Here is an 18,527-nt window from a genome sequence, read left to right as displayed (position 1 = left end):
GCAAAGGGCAAAGCTGAGCCCCAAGGCTAGTGAGCTGCAAACACGTGACTGGCACACAGCCTGGTGTGGAGGTCAGCAAGCCTCTGGAGTACTCAAAGACCAAGGAGGCATTTGATTGCAAAACCAAGCTAAGGACAAATGCAAGTTGCTGTGTGGGAGCTAGACTCGGTCTCCCTGCCAGGTCTCTTATCCAATATGATGAGCTGCCAACTTAAGGAGGGTACTAGGGCCTGTGCCTCACGCAAACCTGTCCCTCAGAGCACTGGCCTTGGGTGAACAACAAACCTCCAAATGACACAAATACAACAAACAGCAGCTAGCAAAATACGGTTGGTTCTGCTCCATCTCCCCCTTCTCTCCACTACTGCTAGGTTCTAAAGAACTCATCTCAAACAGACCCCGAAGAGAAGAGAGCTGGAGGGAACTAACGAATCAAATGATGCTCTGATACAGAAAACCCCCAAGGCCTGGAGCCCTGTAGGCTTGGTACATCTCTTTATAGGTTCACCAACAAGCACATCCAGGTAGACCAGCCATGTAGCCCAATCCCAAACTTCTTGGACAACAGGAAAATGGGAGGCAAAGTCCTCATTTTCAGCAGTCCCATTACACACACACAAACACAACAAAAACCAAATACATAATAGCTAGCATTCTGAACATGCAAGTTTCTGGCCTTACAGTCACAGAACCTAGGACAAGGCCTGTCTGAACAGGATGGGACCACAGAACAAAATGGCCCCTTTTCCTGGGAGGTGAAGGTAATGAAGATACCCTCAGGTCTGCTTTCCCTGTAGAGAGAAAGGTTTATTTTTTCTCTCACCATCTTCATCACTCTTTGAAACAAATCTCTTAATCCAAGAAGAACTAGTGTCAGAAGTGTCAAGGTTTTTAAAAGTCAAGATTTTCATGGTAGAGTTATTCCTAAAAGCAAGAATTCCTTTTATCATTCCTAGACACCCGGCATGGGCTGGCATGGTTCTCTGACAGCCAGGATGCAATGTATTTAGAGAAAAAACCAGGGCAACATTCATGCCAAGCAGTCGTGGTGACTTGGCTTTGAATGTCACACAGGTCGGACACCAGGATAAGCATCAAACCAAGCTCAAAACCAATTTTTTTCCCCCCTTTTAAACCTCCAGTGTGATTTGGTATTGGGAAATGGGTCAGACTGACATCTACTGTTTCCCGATGGAGATATATAGCCTCAATACTGGCCGAGCGACCTTTCCCACACTGTCTCTGAGGTCTGCTTTCAGTCCCTTGGCCGGCCTCTCTCCCGAGACTGACAAAGGCTGACTGAAAAGTTGCTTCGGTGATGTGCACAAATTCTCTGTCGGGCCCTTTCCAGTCCTGTGAAATGCCCAGCTCTTAGGCATGACCTTCAAATCAATGCTCTGGAGGCAAAGGGCTCCCAAGACCACTTTTCTTCTCTTTCCAGTCCTTCCTTTGGGGCCCACAGACATACTAGCGTCTGGCAGAGCAAGGGCACTAGAAGCTGTGGGCCTTATTTTCCGAAGTACTACAGTTATCTCATTTAAACTGCTGAGTCTCTTGATTTATTCAGCAAATTTTTATCACCAGACGGATGCACGTTAAGGTAGCTGATGAACAGTGATATTGATCTTAGCCACACAGCCAGAGTTCAAGGGGGTGTGAAAGGTGTCACACCAGAGCCGCCAGGCTGTTACCTCCATGACCCCAGGCCCTTCAGAAATGCTACCAATAATACAAAAGCATTACCTACCCAGAAGGCCCCAGCTTTTCTTTGGATTCCACAAACTCCTGTCCCATCTTCATCTTCTCCCACTCTTCCTTCCGTGTCTTGATTTTACGTGGATTTACATTCCCTCTATTTGGATTATCTTTCTTTTCTTTCTATAATGAAAAGAAACAGAAAAGCCTTTGTAAAACATTATTCCAAAGTCCTTCACTAAAACTCCATCCACGTTCAGGGATGCACACCCAAGAGATGACGTGCCTTGACAACACCCAATAACTAGAGAGTTTACAGAATTACCGGTTTTGGAGTGACCTAGAAGTCATCTAGTCCAAACCACCTCCCAAGGTCAAACACATTCACTCAGTTCAACACTCAGACACCTCTACAGATGGGAAACTCACTACCTTTCTGGGTAACTCATTCATGTTTCTGAGCAGCTCTAATTGTTAGCAAGTTAGTAAAAAGCTATTTGTTACTTGCTCTGCCACAAAGGCAGTCACTCTCTGGGACAAATATAAGGAAACAGTTAACAAAGCAAAATCAAACAACCAATGAGGAGTTCCTCAGCCTGTGCAGCTGTACTCGCCCCTGGTACTCTCTTGGGCCTCCCGGCAGCCATGCTAATGGGATTGTGACGTTGCAACTGGTAGGTCATACGCTTACACACATCACTGGAGGTCTAAGGGGAGAGGAGCGGCTCCCAAAATTCGGCCTATGCCCTTACCCAGCCCTACCCAATCAGTAGTGAAAGTGTTAAACCGTTCCTGTTTGTAAATCAAACACTGTGGAGCCCTGTGCTGCTCTCTGAGAAATGAGCTGCAAAACTGGCGGGGAAGGGACTAGCCTAGCTTGAGTGTCCAGCAGAGTCAGGTGCAAATTGCAAGAGAAATAAATGGTGAATAGAAAAGTCAATTTCTAAAACTCAGCCTGAATATACTCAATTGTTAATAGCACTAGGGGGAACAAACACATTTTTGGTGTGATTTATACTTTCATCTTGGTTGTGCTTGGAGTGGACACATTTTTTAAAGAGTTTCACCTGGCATCCAAGCAAGCAGCCACTCGGAATGATTACTTCATATAAGACTGGCTTCCTTTTTATCCCCCCTCCACAATCGTGCCTACTGATGTGTAGAACAGAGGCCCTTTTCCCCTCACCCTATGCTTTCTCTTCTCTTTCATGATATCCTTGGTGTCCTGCAGCATCTTCTCCTTCCAAAGATCAAAGAAGTACGAAGGGTCTGTGTAGAATTTGAGTGCCTCTTTCCCATCGTCCCTGGGATAGAAATGAAGACAAGTAGCTGTCAGTAGATAGATGAGCTCCCAACCAAATCCAATATTCCAAATACCTACCAGTTAGCAGTTTTTACACTGAGGAATCAAGAAGTCATTCAAATTGACTGCGTATTTCCTCTTACACACCAGCATTCCAGTGCCCCCAGAATGGCACCTCTTTATTTATTTATCTGGCTTTTTAAGAAACTTAGCCTTACTTTCAATTCCTGGTAGAGGAATTTGCATGGTCAGGGCAAGAATAGGCTAGAGCAGCAGGGATCCTGATTATTTCTAATGATCTGCATGGCTACAGACATCTCCCTGAGGATATCCTGATATCCTGGCACATCAGAGGGGATTTCTGCCATTGGTTCCCCTTCCCCCACCAATTCCCCAGGACTCTCCAGGAAGCATTAGCGGCTTCCCACCTACCTGAAGCCTGTACATGTATGTGTATGTGTATAGATACGTATAGATACACATATACATATACATGAAAGTGTTTACGTATGCAGCTGTTATTCCTCTGTAAAAACAGGTAACCATAGCAATCCACCTTTCTGCTCCCTTCTAGCATAGCTAGTACCCCTACCCTACCCCCCAACCACAAGGGGGCCCCTGTGAGAACAGATGGCCAGCTGTTTTATTATGAGATTTAATTACCATCTTTTAGTGGCTGTGACAGAAGTAACCAAGAGAGCTACTGAGGGTCCATGTAAGGATTACCTACCAGACTTGATAGTCCTGGTTGGAATCCTGCACTTTGGCATGACTAAGTCTCTCTTTCTAGAAAGCATGTGCTAGGGGTGGACATTTATTAGAAAGGCAATTCTATTCCCTGGCCTGTCAGGACACACAGAAAGCATTTCCGAATCAAACACTAATGACTTTTATATTAAATCTTGTTTTGAGTTAGCTACACCACTGCTCATTTCTGTTAGGTCAAATCCAGATAACTGAGAGAAGAATGATAGAAAGGAAAATACCATTAACTGAAAAATAAACTTTGTCTTAATATAATTTGTTTATCCTATTCTATCACACAAGCCCCATGTCATATGTCATACTCCCTTCGGTATCAGGTGTACACTCCCTTCTTGCCCTGAAACTGCTCTGCCCAAATCCAACTTGATAAATAATGGAGGCTACAGAGTCAAACTCTGTCCTGCTCTGCTAGCTAGCCCCATTGAAAGCCAAGGTATAAACATAATTTTATATAATAATAACACAGGATAGCCGCTATGGGATAGATGCTGTGTACTTTTATCTCTGTGAATAGCTACCGCGCCCCTATTTCCAGGCTCCCTGGATCAGGTGGGTGTCCTTGAGTTCCACACACACACACATCCTACTTTGCAGTATACCCATGTCTCGCAGAAGACATCTGCCTCCAGCTATCTGTAATTACTTTTTACCTGTTCCAAAGATATTTATGGATACAAGCAAGATAAATATTCACTTTCTGCCCCTGCTCAGTGGTTTTCTGCAGGATGATCGTACTACAGACCCCTGGAGGGGGAGGGGCTTTAAGCTGTCTATCTCAAGTTTAACTGCAGCAGTGTAGGTCCTAGCAGAGGGGAATGTCAAAAGGATGTTCTAAACAAAGTGAACGACACTCATTGGGAAGAATGCCAATTATTCCTTAAGCTTTGGAAGGACCCTGAGGGCCCAGAGCAGCCAGTCCACAAAGCTAGCTCTACTAACACACCCAAACATCTGGTAATCTAGTGGTTTCAGAGTAAGTGGGAGCCTTGCTCGAATGCTGCCCCTGGGATGCAAGCTCTAGGACTGCTTTGTAAAAAAGTCCTTTTGGTTCTGTAGTAACTAAATCCTTGGAAGGAATCCAGGATGGACCTGGCTTATACCAAATTAAACTCTGCAGCATGCAATGCTAGAGCAAACTTTCAATATATATTATATTTACTATGAATTTCAGAAACCAAACAATAATAAGTGACAAGTGTTTATATGGTAAACATTAGCTGCTGTCGCCACAAACAACTCTGGGGTAGGTAGTGAGCTTCTGGACACAATCCTCTGATGCAAACATCTTTAACTAAAATGCCAATCTCGTACTGTTAACCACAGGTCCACAAAGGGAACAACTAGCCAAGTTACCTGTAAGGGGTCAGATTATTTAGAGGTGGAGGAGTATCACAGGTGTTATATGTTTCCAAGACAGGTACTGGGAGAGAGTTTCTGTCAAAAAGCTTTTGGTCTTGAATAGTAGAGCTTCTGAAGGCCTTCCGGGTGTTGATTCCTTGCAGTGACACTGAGAGAAGATGGAAGGCAGGAGAAAATGGACGACAGGCTATTTGAGCAAACACTGAGTCACACCAGTCTGAGAGGCCTCAGCTGCTGCGTTTCTTGGCTGCGGCTGTCTGCAGCCAGGTTTTTTTTCTCCCCCTCTGGGGAAGCCCCACAAGGCTGTCAGCAGCCCAGCCATTTCACGACTGAACAAAATGAGGCAACACAAAGGTTTACTATGTGGCCAGATCTAGCAGGCCTCTCCTTAGGAGGAATGAATCTTCCAAGTACTTTTATGGTAACAAAATACGATTGGGGGAGGGGGGATTTGAGCAAGAACTGGGGGAATGGGAGAAAGGGAGCATGTGGGGGTGTGGTAGAGCTAAAAAGGTTTCTTTACACCACCCGGGCATGTGTCATTTCAAAGCAGAACTCCATAGGTCTCTGTGATTTTTTTCCCCTCACTTTTTTATAAATCTGGAGAAAAAAATCCTAAGAAACTGCTCAGCAAAGCCTGCAAATGCTGAGCTCAGCTTCCTTACCTTCTTCTTCCTTGGGATCCAGCTGAGTGACTTTAACTTGTAGGCGGTCGACCCTCTCAGCAAGGGAACTTACCCGAGAGGCAAAAGTATTTGCCTGAGTAAAGAGCTCTCCAACAATGTCCTCTGCATATTTACCTGACAGAGCAAAGAGACCAAGTCACTAGAGCATAAGAATGACACAAATGATTAGAAAAACTTGCTACTAAAGATCTTATGCCCCACATCCCCAACCCAAACCCACCCACCCCAGGACAGTTTGGGTTACATGCAGATGCTTGCTCTTGGAGATGGAGATGTGCCCTCCAGAGCCTGAGCCGTCTGCATTTCGTTTCTAATAGTCTTCTTGGCAAACTCTCAATGGTCACGAACTCAATGCAGGCTGAATAATATCAAAAGGTGCAATACAAAAAGCTAACCCTGGAAGAGTCGATGATACGATGATACGTCTACACATTTGCCTACAGCCCTTCGCCCCTTGCTGCTCTGTAAAAGCACCTTGTAAAATGGCTCTTGAAAACAGAATGGGAGTTACAAGGACCTTGTAGGTGTCTACAATTAACATGAAAAATAAAAAATTACATCCTCAATGGAACCTCTGAAGTACATTCAATAACCATGATGAGTTGTGGTATCTTCGAGGGGCCTTGAATTTATCAACAACTCAAAAGAGAGACTTAAGACTTCTTCTAAGAGGTGAAAAGGTTATTTTATGTTCTATAACCTACAACTTTGGAATTCTTTGCTTTAGGTTATAATCCTTCAAATCTACATCTGAGGGAACAAGTGAAAAGCTGAAATTTTCAAGCCCTGCCTGAAAACCAACATACCAGTGGTCTCTTTCCACAGTATCTTATTTTTTAGAAACAGAAAAGAGTTCCGTACTTTCAACCCTGGAATGCAAAGAGAATTTCCAGCCAAAGAAACCTACCAGCAATTTGATACTACCTCCATATTGTCATTCCAAGCCACAAAGCACATTCTTGCTAAGAATGAAAAGCGGCACACGTGAATAAATATACTAGGTTTCTTACTTGCAAGGTGAAGGTAGGCATAAGTGATGGTGCCCAACCAAAAAAACTACTGAGAACTATTTTAAGTAGGCTCTGACTTTTAGCTTCTAAACTTTGTTTGTGCTCAGTCCACACCTGAGGGGGAAAATATTAGTCCAAAGGCCAAAACTGCACGTTCACGGTGAACTGCAGCTCACCTTCCCAGTGTAACCTGGAGAGTAAGGATAAGACCAATCAACAGCATATTTTGAAGTGCTGGTAAATTTAGTCAATAAGGAGTTTCTAGTCAAGGAAGGAACAAGTTTTTGCATACTGAACGATCTTGTGATTTAAACAACCATGGGAAGTTCCTGGGTTCAAAGACACAAACTGGCTAACGAAGCTGCCATTTCTGTTCCGCAGGCTGACGATGCTATCTGATCCCTGTCCATAATACAGCTAAGTTCCCATAAAAACCACACTGCATCATGTTCATTCAGGTAATGGAAAACTGAGATTGGAAAGCTAAAGCAGATAAACATACAACATTACTTATGAAAAATAAACCAGGCTCAAGAATATCTGTTAACCAGGGGCGCCCGGGTGGCTCAGTGGATTAAGCCGCTGCCTTCGGCTCAGGTCATGATCTCAGGGTCCTGGGATCGAGCCCCACATCGGGCTCTCTGCTCCACAGGGAGCCTGCTTCCTCCTCTCTCTCTGCCTGCCTCTCTGCCTACTTGTGATCTCTCTCTCTGTCAAATAAATAAATAAAATCTTAAAAAAAAAAAAAAGAATATCTGTTAACCAGGGCACCTGGCTGGTTCAGTTGGTAGAACATGTGACTTTTGATCTTGGGGTCGTGAGTCTGAGCCCACACTGGGCTTAGGGATTACTAAGAAAAAAAAATCTGTTAACTGACTAGCTATTCTGGAGGAAAAGAAAACCCCAAAGCAACCCATCCTTAAGGTACCAAGAATACCTGGGATTTCCTGCTCCTTTGTGAAGGGAGTAGTGGTAGTGTAAGTAGTGGCTGAATGTGGCAGCGATTTTCAAGATAAAAATCTTACCCCCGGGGTGCCTGGGTGGCTCAGTGGGTTGAGCCTCTGCCTTCAGCTCGGGTCGTGATCCCAGGGTCCTGGGATCGAGCCCCGCGTTGGGCTCTCGGCTCAGCTGGGAGCCTGCTTCCCCCTCTCTCTCTGCCTGCCTCTTTGCCTACTAGTGATCTCTGTCAAATAAATAAATAAAATCTTAAAAAAAAATTAAAAAAAAAAATCTTACCCCCAACATATAGACATGTAAACACTGACAATGCTATCTAAAGATGGAGGGAGGTGGTGTGAAGGTTTCCCCACCGACACATCATCACATCAGGCCCGCCCTGGATCTATACATGGAAGTAGCAGCAGACTTCAATCAGAAAAATCTGGAGTTAATCTCAGTTCTTTCTATTTATACCTACATACTCTTCAGCATGTCACAGTGTCTCAGCCTCAATTTCCTCATCTGTAAAATGAGGGTAACTGTATCAACCTTACTAAATTGTCATAGGATTAAATGGGCTAAAAATGTTAGGTTGTCACAATGAAACTGCCCAACCACATCAGATGACTTTCAAGACTATGAGTTATCTAAATATACCGTTTTACACTTACAGGAAATTTAAGATATAATTCCAGTCAGTAATATGATAGTTCCTATTCTTCAGGTACTAAATATTACCCCAATCTCTGAAAACAGGAGTGTGACACACTTATATAAGGAGAAAACCAAAGTACCTTGTTCAGAGTTAAATTTCATTCATTCAGATTACCAAAACAGATCTACTATCAAATCAGGACACTCACAACAGTTACCAACCATATGTTTCCAAGACATTCCAAAGCAGTCTTCAATTTTTTTTCCCCCTTAGCAGAACTGTTCAAATGGAATCTTAGGCAGACATGAATAGGTTAAATCTGATTTTTACAAATATGGCACTGCTTTTGCTTGAGGTCTAAGAGTCTTGGAGTAGTCCCCCAGTGGCATGGCCCCTCTACACTCAGAAAACCCAGTATCACAGCATGATTTCTTAATTTACCCAAGTGAGGATTCCATTCTACCAGGTGGTCAGGATACTGACTCAAAGTGCAGGCTGGCTGGCTGTGCCTCTATTTCCTAAAATACGGCAACCTAGTATGTGAAATGCCAATCTCTCTGCACTGAGGGAAAATAAAAACTCATGGAGCAATCCAAGACTGTGGAATTTTTAGTTTTGTGCTTTAACAATTCCAGATTGTGCCTACCAGACCAAGCACTTCTGGCTGTAGTACATAAGGCCATGAGGCCAAGGTCATGAATGTGAAGCACATATGAGCCTATTCCTGCCCCACTGTCTGCAAGATGAAATTCTAGTCATCGTTCAAGGCCTGATTCAAATCTAATCTCCTCTGTGAAGCATTCCCTAACTCTCCCTATACTCCCACACCATGCACTAACTCCCCACAGGAGTATTACCTCCTTCCCTGTATTCTCTATACACCAACAGCATGGAATGGTGGCAAGAATATAGGTATGAATCATTCAACAAACATTTACTGAGCTTCTATTGGGTGCCAGATACTACGCAGGATAAACACTGGGGTTTAAGAACAAACAAGACATGATTTCTGCCATCAGAGAACTTTTAATTTAGTATAAGAGATACAGATAATTTTCAATATAATGTGGTACGTAATAATTACAGGCACGTAATAGGAGCTCAGAGAAGCACTTAGTCCAGCCTGGAGGAGGAGGTCCTTGAGCTAGGCCTTGAAGATCAGCTACAAGGATGATGAGGTTTCTCCAGGCAGGAGAAACAATAGCAAGGGCACTGCATGAGAGACTATGGTCTATCTCAGAAGTACTTCAAGTAGTTGATAATTCATTTTTTCTTCCTTCCTTTTTCCCCTTTTTCATTAAAAAAAAATTTTTTTTTAAAAGATTGTAAAATCCCTGGGAGAAGATGGATTGCAAAAAAAAAAGACTGGAGGGCTCATGGGTGGCTCAGTCATTAAGCGTCTGCTCTCAGCTCAGGTCAGGATCTCAGGGTCCTGGGATCTAGCCCTGCATCAGGCTCTCTGCTCGGCAGTGAGCCTGCTCCCCACCGCCGCCCACCTGCCTCTCTTCCTACTTGTGCTCTCTGTCAAATAAATAAATGAAATCTTTAAAAAAAGAAAAAGAAAAAGAAAAATGGAAAGGGAGGCAAGTCTTGAAAAGTCTAGAATGCAAGACCAAGAAACTTATACAATCCCACAGTGAGGAACAGGGGAGATTTTTAACATTTGTACATTTATTTGTTTATTTAAAAGGCTCGGAATCTTTTTTTTTTTTTTTTAAAGATTTTATTTATTTGACAGAGAAAGACAGTGAGAGCGGGAATACAAGCAGGGGGATTGGGAGAGGAAGAAGCAGGCTTTCCACTGACCAGGGAGCCTGACACGGGACTCCATCTGAGGACCCTGGAATCATGACCTGAGCTAAAGGCAGACGCTTAATGACTGAGCCACCCAGGCACCCCTGTACTCTTATTTAAAAACACTTTTTGTGGGCGTCTGGGTGGCTCAGTGGATTAAGCCACTGCCTTCGGCTCAGGTCATGATCTCAGGGTCCTGGGATCAAGCCCCGCATCGGGCTCTCTGCTCCGCAGAGAGCCTGCTTCCTCCTCTATCTCTGTCTGCCTCTCTGCCTACTTGTGATCTCTCTCTCTGGCAAATAAATAAATAAAATCTTAAAAAACAAACAAACAAAAAAAACCACTTTTTGAGGGCGCCTGGGTGGCTCAGTGGGTTAAGCCTCTGCCTTCAGCTCAGCTCATGATCTCAGGGTCCTGGGATCAAGTCCCGAGTCGGGCTCTCTGCTCAGTGGGGAGCCTGTTTCTCCCTCTTTCTCTGCTTGCCTCTCTTCCTACTTGTGATCTCTGTCTGCCAAATAAATAATCAAAATCTTAAAAAAATAAAAAAATAAAAACACTTTTTAGGGACACCTAGGTGGCTCAGCTGGTTAAGCCACTGCCTTCAGCCCAGGCGGTGATGCGGGGTCCTGGGATGGAGTTCCACATTGGGCTCCTTCTCAGCGGGGAGCCTGCTTCTCCCTCTGCCTGCAGCTCCCTGCTGTGGCTTGCTGGTGGTGTGCGTGCAGTCTCTCTCTGACAAATAAACAAACTCTTTTAAAAAGTAAGTAAAGAGGTGCCTAGGTGGCTCAGTGGGTTGGAGCCTCTACTTTCGGCTCAGGTCATGATTCCCAGGGTCTTGGGATCAAGCCCCACATTGGGCTCTCTGCTTGGCGGGGAGCCTGCTTCTCCCTCTCTCTCTGCCTGCCTCTCTGCCTACTTGTGATCTCTGTCAAATAAATAAATAAAATCTTTAAAAAAAAAAAAAGAGCCTCTAAAAAGTAAGTAAATAAATAATGTTTTTAAAAAAAGGGTGCCTGGGTGGCTCAGTGGGTTAAAGCCTCTGCCTTTGGCTCAGGTCGTGATCCCAGGGTCCTGGGATCGAGTCTCACATTGGGCTCTCTGCTCGGCAGGGAGCCTGCTTCTCCCTCTCTGCCTGCCTCTCGATCTCTGTGTCAAATAAATAAATAAAATCTTTTAAAAAGACAAAACAAAACACTTTTTAAGGGCACCTGTGTGGCTTGGTTGGATGTTTGCTTTCAGCTCAGGTCATGATCTTGGGGTCCTGGGATGGAACCCCCACGTCAGGTTCCTTATTCAATAGGAAGCCTGCTGCTCCCTCTCCCTCTGTTCCTCCCCTCCTCCCCACTTGTGTTCTCTCTACTGTGTCTCTCAAATAAACAAAATCTTAAAAAAAAAACCACACATACTTTTTAAATTACGAAAGTTTAATTTTCAAAAAATTCAAACAATTAAGAATTATAAAAGTAAAAAGTGAGATTTGTGTTTTAAGCAGACCACTCTGGCAGGGATACAGGCTTAAGATTTATAAGATTTTTAGGTTTACAGATTTAGAGGGTTGATCAGAGAAAGGGAAGCCAAAGGGAGGATAAGGCAATCATTCAGGTAAAAGTCAACAAAGGTCTGAACCAGGGAGGGCAGTGTTGGCAGAGATAGAGAGTACAGGACAGAGCTGAGAAAGTCTTTGGAAATCTGACTTTACCTCTTACTGGCTGCTGTCTCTCTAGGCAAGCTACCTTACTTTTCTGAGCCTTCATTTCTTCACCTGAAAAATGGGATACCACCACCTACCCTCAAAGGATCACCCAGGGGAATTAGTTGACATCTATGTCAATATCCCACTAAAACTTGGTGTAAAGTAGGCAATCAACAAATATGAGTTCCCCTCTCACCCTCTCCCCGTAAGAATTATTCATTTCTGTCTCCTCTGGTAGATTATGAGCTCCTGGAAGGCAGAGACCATTTCTTATTATCGCTGTATTCCCTCAGCATCTGGCACATAAAATATGTTCAATACATATTTACTGGATGAATAAAGGGTCAGTTAGCACCACAACGTGAGGAAATCTTGTTTCCACAGGCACAAACCAACCCTGGCCCTCAGACTGGCTTCCTCCAGACAGGAGTGGTCTGATCACAAGTGGGAGAGTGAGCAATGACATCCATCAACACTACCCTGGAAAAACACCTGAGAGAGAGCGTAACTCCTGCTGAGTGAGAGTAAGAAGCGTCATTAGCTAGATGTCCTTTGTCCTATGGAGAAGGAACCAGTGTGTGATTGACTTCCACCCATTTGGCCTTCTCAGGGTGACAGAAGCAGAAATGATGCTTTTAAGAAGCAGTGAGGCTCTCTGCCGCCTTCACATGCTTCCTCGTCAGCTGCACTGCTGTCAGTGTTCCTTTGTGTAAGACAGGCACTGGCAGGGTTTCATTTCTTCCTGACACCCCATCCAAGTTTCCCTAAGCCCTGGATCAAGTGAGCTAGGTAAAGGCTTAGGAATCTCAGACCCCATACATCATATGGTCACAGAGCTCTGTCTCCTCGGGGCCCTGTTTTAAAGGTAGGGCCTGATACTATCTGGGGGAAGGCAGGCTTTCCTGATGTCCCACTGCCTTCACTAAGCGCAGTGATGCGATAGGAAGGGTGAGGGTCTGAAATAATTCATACCAAGATGCCTTTGCTAAGGAAGATCACTAAAATGGCGATTTGATGGACGTTCTTATGGGAGTTGGAGTGGCACTAGACAAATGCAGAGCCTATCCAAGCATCTGCCCTTCCCATACCTCAGCTTCAAACAAAATCGGCTTGATTCAGAGTGAAATCCAAACCCATGCATATACCCCACCCAAGGCAATCTCATTCATTCTTGCCAATTAAAAAAAAAAAAAAAATCATTGAGCTGGCTTTCCCTCAGCTCCAAAACAGACTGGGCTAAACCCCATCTTCCTCCTAGAGAAGAATGGCTCCAGCTACACTTTGTGTCATTGTGTGTAAACGCAGCTTGCAAAACTCCCAATACCCCAGAGACTGCAAAAGTAATTTGTACCCTGAACTTGGACCTGGGGGCTTGCCGCACAATTAAATGTCTACCAGGGTAGACAAGTCGGCTAGAATCTGAGTGTATATTTGCTTTACTCCTCTTTGGGAAGAAAAGTTGGGGGGAGGGGGGTGTCGGAGAGATAAAGTCAGCTACATCGAACAGCTCGTGCAATTACAGGCACATTCCCCAACCAAGATACTGCTCTGTGAACCTCCCACTTTACACACAGAGAATTCTGCTCTGTCATTCCATCTGCAGTTTCTGCTGCAGCCCTTCCTGCTACCCTTCCCACAGATTTCTTTTGAAGCAGGTGGAGGGGGAGGTGGAGGGAACCTAGAGGGTGGCAGTAGATGAAGAAAGGGTTGAGGGGAAGAATCTGTACCAAAAAGGAACCTCTCTTTCAGGAAGGGGGGGGGGATACATTTTCACATTACCTAGGAAAGGCAGATGGGGGAGAAACAGGAACACGGGAGGAGAAGGAAACTAAATAAAGAGCACCAACGACCCCTGAGGGCAAAGCACAGGCTCTCTGCGGCACTCACTCAGGCTGCCCAGCTGTCGGATGACATTTGCCAGGGTGATGTTGGTCACGCATTCCAGCTCGCTTCTAACGCTAGGCAACGTCTGACGGCACAGGTGCCTTGGCTCGATGTTCCTCGTTACTAACGGCATGGTGGACCTGCTTCAGGCAATGCTCTGAATGATGAAAAACAACCTAAAAAAGAAGTAACAGGAAAGTATTACTCAACCACAAATTCCAGGCACACTAGGGCTGTGTCAGTCTTTTTTGTTTTTTTCCTTTTGTCTTGCTCTGATCTAAAACAGCTTTTAAAAAATCTTTTCTCCCCCATCATTTTTTTCTTTTTTAAGCCCCCACCCCGTTCCCTTCAATCTTTAAGATTTAAGATTAAGTGCTATTAGAGGGCATGCTGGATAAGTTTAAAAATTCTGAACTGGTGACTGCTGGCTGAGTTACACAGGGAGCATAAAAACCTAACAACCTTAAAATAACTGTGCTCCAACCAACAAGAGTCTCTCGAGGCAAAGAGGCATGGTCAGAAAACAGTCCATTCAGCAGGCTCTGAATGGTATGGTCGGATCCCATCCTTGGTGTGTCCATAATCAGCACAGATCAGATTCCAGATGATCAATTACAAGGATCAAAAAAGAGCTCCTGTCATCCGATAATCTCCACAATGGAATTAAGCTGCCAATACTGATTCCACTGATCTACATCAGGATGTAACTTCTTCAGTTCTTCCCTGATAGATGACTGTTAATGTACAACTAAACACTAGCTGCCAGTGTCTATTAACACTACTAAAGTTTCGTCTGTACATTGACAGAATTAAAGAATATCAAGGAAAATTTCACATGTTCAATATGTCAAACATGATGCTGAGCAAACTGTTCTGTAAGATTCCCCAGTCCTTTCTCTTCTACCCAACAGCTCGCTCGCTCTCTCTCTCTCTCTCTCTCTCTCACATCCGGTTCAACACACCTGGGCCAAAAGGCTCTTGAGACAGCAGGAAGTGTCTGGAGCAGATCCGGAAACCTTCCAGTTACCGTTTCTTATCCTGTCAGCTGAGCCCCTTTCCCTAGGAAATCCCCCACCACTTCAGGTTCATGCTGAGCTATTGTTTTAGAATTAGATTATCAAATTCCTAGCTTTACAAGGATAGGAGGTTTTAGTCTCAACAAAATGGGTATGACTACAGCCAAAGGCACACTGGGCTGGCAGGTCCTGTTTCTGTATCTTGTGAAACTAAAGAAATGTACAACAACCGAATGGTTTTCATGCTAGGGAAAATGCCAATTCACTTCAAATGGAAAGGTAAAGCATAAAGGTAACATACCAACATACCCACATCCCCAATATTGCAAACTCCCTCTCTCTCTCTCTCTCTCTATATATATATATTTTAGAACAAGCAAAGCAGAGGTTTACTTACATCAAATCTTAAAACGCCAGCTCATCACCAAAAAAAAAGTTGATTGTGAATAGAAAATGCTTAAACCAAGCTAAATATTATAGATCTTAAAAGTGAACCAACATATTGTCTGACCAAAAGGAAAAAAAAAAAAAAAAAAAAAAAGCCCTTCAGGCTCAAAGGGGGAGTAGAACCCTTTGGAACAGACTGCTCCTTGTTATGGACATTCTGATCTACTAAGAGTAAAAATAAAACAGGAAGCCAGCAGCTTGGGGAACAAGATTTCCTGTCACCAACAGCAACAGCCCAAGAACCAAGAGAATCAGCTGTTTGCTCATAACTTTGAACCTCCCTTTAATAGTCACTGTGTGGCAGCTGTGCCTATCTTTGGGGTGCAGAGGTGTTTCCTGAATATTTGTCTACTGTCTAAGGAAATAATTTTCATTCCGTTCCTCTGCTAAGTTCCCCTTTGACTCAACAGGTTTTCTAATCCAAACTCTGGACTTTCCCTTCCAGTCTAACCTCTCTTTTACATGATGTAGAGGGTTATCAGGTACTAAGACGCAGTCATTTGTAACTCACTGGTGAAGAGTTTCTAACAAGAAAGGAGGCGGGAGGCTACAAACTGAACCTCACAGGGATCTGTACACCATCCTCTGGATGCTCTTGGACTCCCAAATTTCAAGCTTTCTGGAGGAACCAGAAATTCAATGGTGCAGCCAGAGAATGATTGAAAACAGTCACTGTAGCTCCCTCTATTAGCAATCATTTCAGTATTTGTTCCAGCTTCTCAGAGAACTAAAGAAGCCAGATCCCCTTGAAATTCTGTGTTGAACATGGCCACTGACAAGACATTCCAGACGTTCTCACTGGACACTTAACAGAAACTGGATTCCAGATGGTCAGGTACATGTAGAACTGGGGGCCAGGCAGGGGGTGCTTCTAATAACTTGGTAGTTTAGCATTTATGCTTTCCCAAGGGCCTTAAGTAAGCAGATACAAATGGAGTCAACTCTATGTCATATGGGTGGGGAACTAAGTTTTCAATAGCAAGATGGTTTCCTCTTATGAAAAAAGCTAGCTGCCATTAGAAAAGTAAATCTGCTACCAAACAAAGCCATTGCAGCACCTGGGTGGCTCAGTCGCTTAGCAAGCGTCTGCCTCCAGCTCAGGTCATGATTCCCTCCCGGCAGCTCCCTGCTCAGCAGTATCTGCTTCTCCCTCTGCCTCTCACCCCACTCATGCTAGCTCTCTCTCTCTCTCTCTCTCTCTCTCTCAAATAAGGAAATAAAATCTTAAAAAAAATAAATAAATAAAGCCATTTAGTATGTTTCAGAACCACCAAAGAAAGACAAAACTGCCTGTTATATGGAATTATCTGAATCACTGTTCATTTTCCTTTTGGATAATCAAAAGTTAGTTATATTCAGCATAAGAAGTACAGAATTATGCTTGATCTGAAACACAACAGTAACTTGACCAAGGCGGGAGGAAAAAAAAAAAAGCCTACATTCCGGTGAAGATAAACTTAGAAATGGGCAAAACTTCTAAGGCTCTTGGCTCAATTCAGCTTCAAGTTGTGGAGTTGAAACATACTTGGGTGAGTACCCTGAATCTGACACCTTACTAGCTGTACAAATCTTGGGCAATTTTCCTAGAGACATTAAGTAATTTAACACATATAAAATGCCCACTACAGGGCTAAGAGAAAAAAGGTAGTTATATATGTAGTTCCATGGGCCCTAGGAAACCTTCCTATAAAATCAGTATGTTCATTCATAAATATTTTTTAAACACTTTTAACTACGGCATACTATGTGGTAGAATGCAATAGTCACACAAATTTAAAGATGAAACCCTAGACTTTTATGACATTTAGTGTTTTGTTTTGTTTTTTTCCTAGAGGTTGCTCCCAGCCAGGCTTCTGGATCTCCTGAAGAACACACATTCTCTCCCCACTCTTTCACACTCGGTTCCTCATCTGATCCACAGAACAAAGAAAATGATTAGAGTGACTATTTTCTCAATTCTCCTCAAGACTATACATAACTAGCACCATTCCAGATGCATTGGAGAAAAAGTTAATACATTACATACAATGGATGCCTAATGGCATTAGGGTTTAATTCTCTCATGGAAATCCAGTTGAGAAAGGCTCTTCTATCATCAGTAGTCATTTAGTGGAAAACTTGTAGAGTACTGGGTGTTTAGAAACCACTGAATCAAGGAAGTGACATGGTCAAATTTGCATTTAGACAAATCATTCTAACAGAAGCAAAGATGTTATATTTGGGCAGGAGAAGGCTGGAGGTAAACAGATCAGTTAGGACTCTTCACAGGCTAAGAAAAAGACAATAGAAATGGAGAGGCCAACTACGGCTAGCAAATAGGAACGGAGAAGCCAGGGTGCAGGGGTGAGTCTGCCCTTTCAAGTCCTATTTGCTTTTTCCTGATACTCCGGAACACAGGTATATTCACAAAGTAATAAAACATACGTTTCTTTATTAAAAGTAGCATGAAAAAGGGTAAATGCTAGTGCCAGCGACAGAAGAGAAAGTAAAGAAATCTAAGAAAGCAGTGGCTCTCATCTGGAAAAAGAAATTTTGGATCCACGAAAGAGTGAATAACCTGAGGGTGCCTGGGTGGCTCAGTGGATTAAGCCTCTGCCTTTGGCTCAGATCATGATCTCAGGGTCCTGGGATTGGGCATCGGCATTGGCATTGGCATCGGCATCGGCATCTGCATCAGCATCAGGCTCTCTGCTCAGCAGGGAGCCTGCTTCCCCCTCTCTCTCTGCCTGCCTGCCTACTTGGGATCTCTCTGTCAAATATTAAATAAAATCTTTAAAAAAAAAAAAGAGTGAATGACCTGTCTTCATAGTATCAATCAAGTTCTTTTTCAGTTATATTTACTTTGATTAGGAAAACTATATGCTGATATTTGCTAATTTGGGGGTCTGAGGTCTTACACCTTGGGAGACGTTACACAGGAAAGGAATTAGAACCACTGAGAAGATAAAAGTTACAGGAAATAGATTTCAATTTTGTTAGTTCCTTTTAATTAGAGCTGTCCTATATTAGAATAGGTTTTCCTCAGAGGTTATGAGTTCCCAGTACAATCCTCTGGATGACCAGCTATCAAGAATGTTGGGGGAGACGTTCCCAGATTGTGAAATGCTAATGTTGAGAGGTCAGACTGGATGACTTCTGCAATGCCTTCTAAACCAAAGATAATATAATTCTCACTCTGGGCTTCAGTTGCCTCATCAACAAAATAAAGGGACTAAGCCAGATGATTTTTAAGTTCTAAAATTCCTAGATTTGCTTCTATCTAAGTTGCCATAACCTCCTCA

The 18,527-nt window shown here is 43.6% G+C and overlaps 1 protein-coding gene across 2 annotated transcripts in view; it reads right to left on the bottom strand.

The window, feature by feature from the left end:
* WASF2 (WASP family member 2) overlaps positions 1-18,527 on the bottom strand; it is an 82,376-nt gene that overhangs the window by 9,395 nt on the left and 54,454 nt on the right. The window contains exons 1-6 of one of the 2 annotated variants that reach the window (XM_046004171.1): positions 15,197-15,337; positions 13,787-13,959; positions 5,788-5,922; positions 5,117-5,270; positions 2,882-2,999; positions 1,748-1,878 (exon numbers count right to left, since the gene is read on the bottom strand). In XM_046004171.1, coding sequence (XP_045860127.1) covers positions 1,748-1,878; positions 2,882-2,999; positions 5,117-5,270; positions 5,788-5,922; positions 13,787-13,916 — 668 coding nt within the window. In that variant the 5' untranslated portion in view covers positions 13,917-13,959; positions 15,197-15,337. Of the gene's footprint in view, positions 1-1,747; positions 1,879-2,881; positions 3,000-5,116; positions 5,271-5,787; positions 5,923-13,786; positions 13,960-15,196; positions 15,338-18,527 lie in introns of those variants that run through there. The other variant, XM_046004164.1, reaches the window with a different exon arrangement.

Source organism: Meles meles, chromosome 1 (assembly GCF_922984935.1).
Source record: "Meles meles chromosome 1, mMelMel3.1 paternal haplotype, whole genome shotgun sequence".
Classification (NCBI taxonomy): Eukaryota; Metazoa; Chordata; class Mammalia; order Carnivora; family Mustelidae; genus Meles; species Meles meles.
This window is presented reverse-complemented; position numbering and strand designations above follow the sequence as displayed.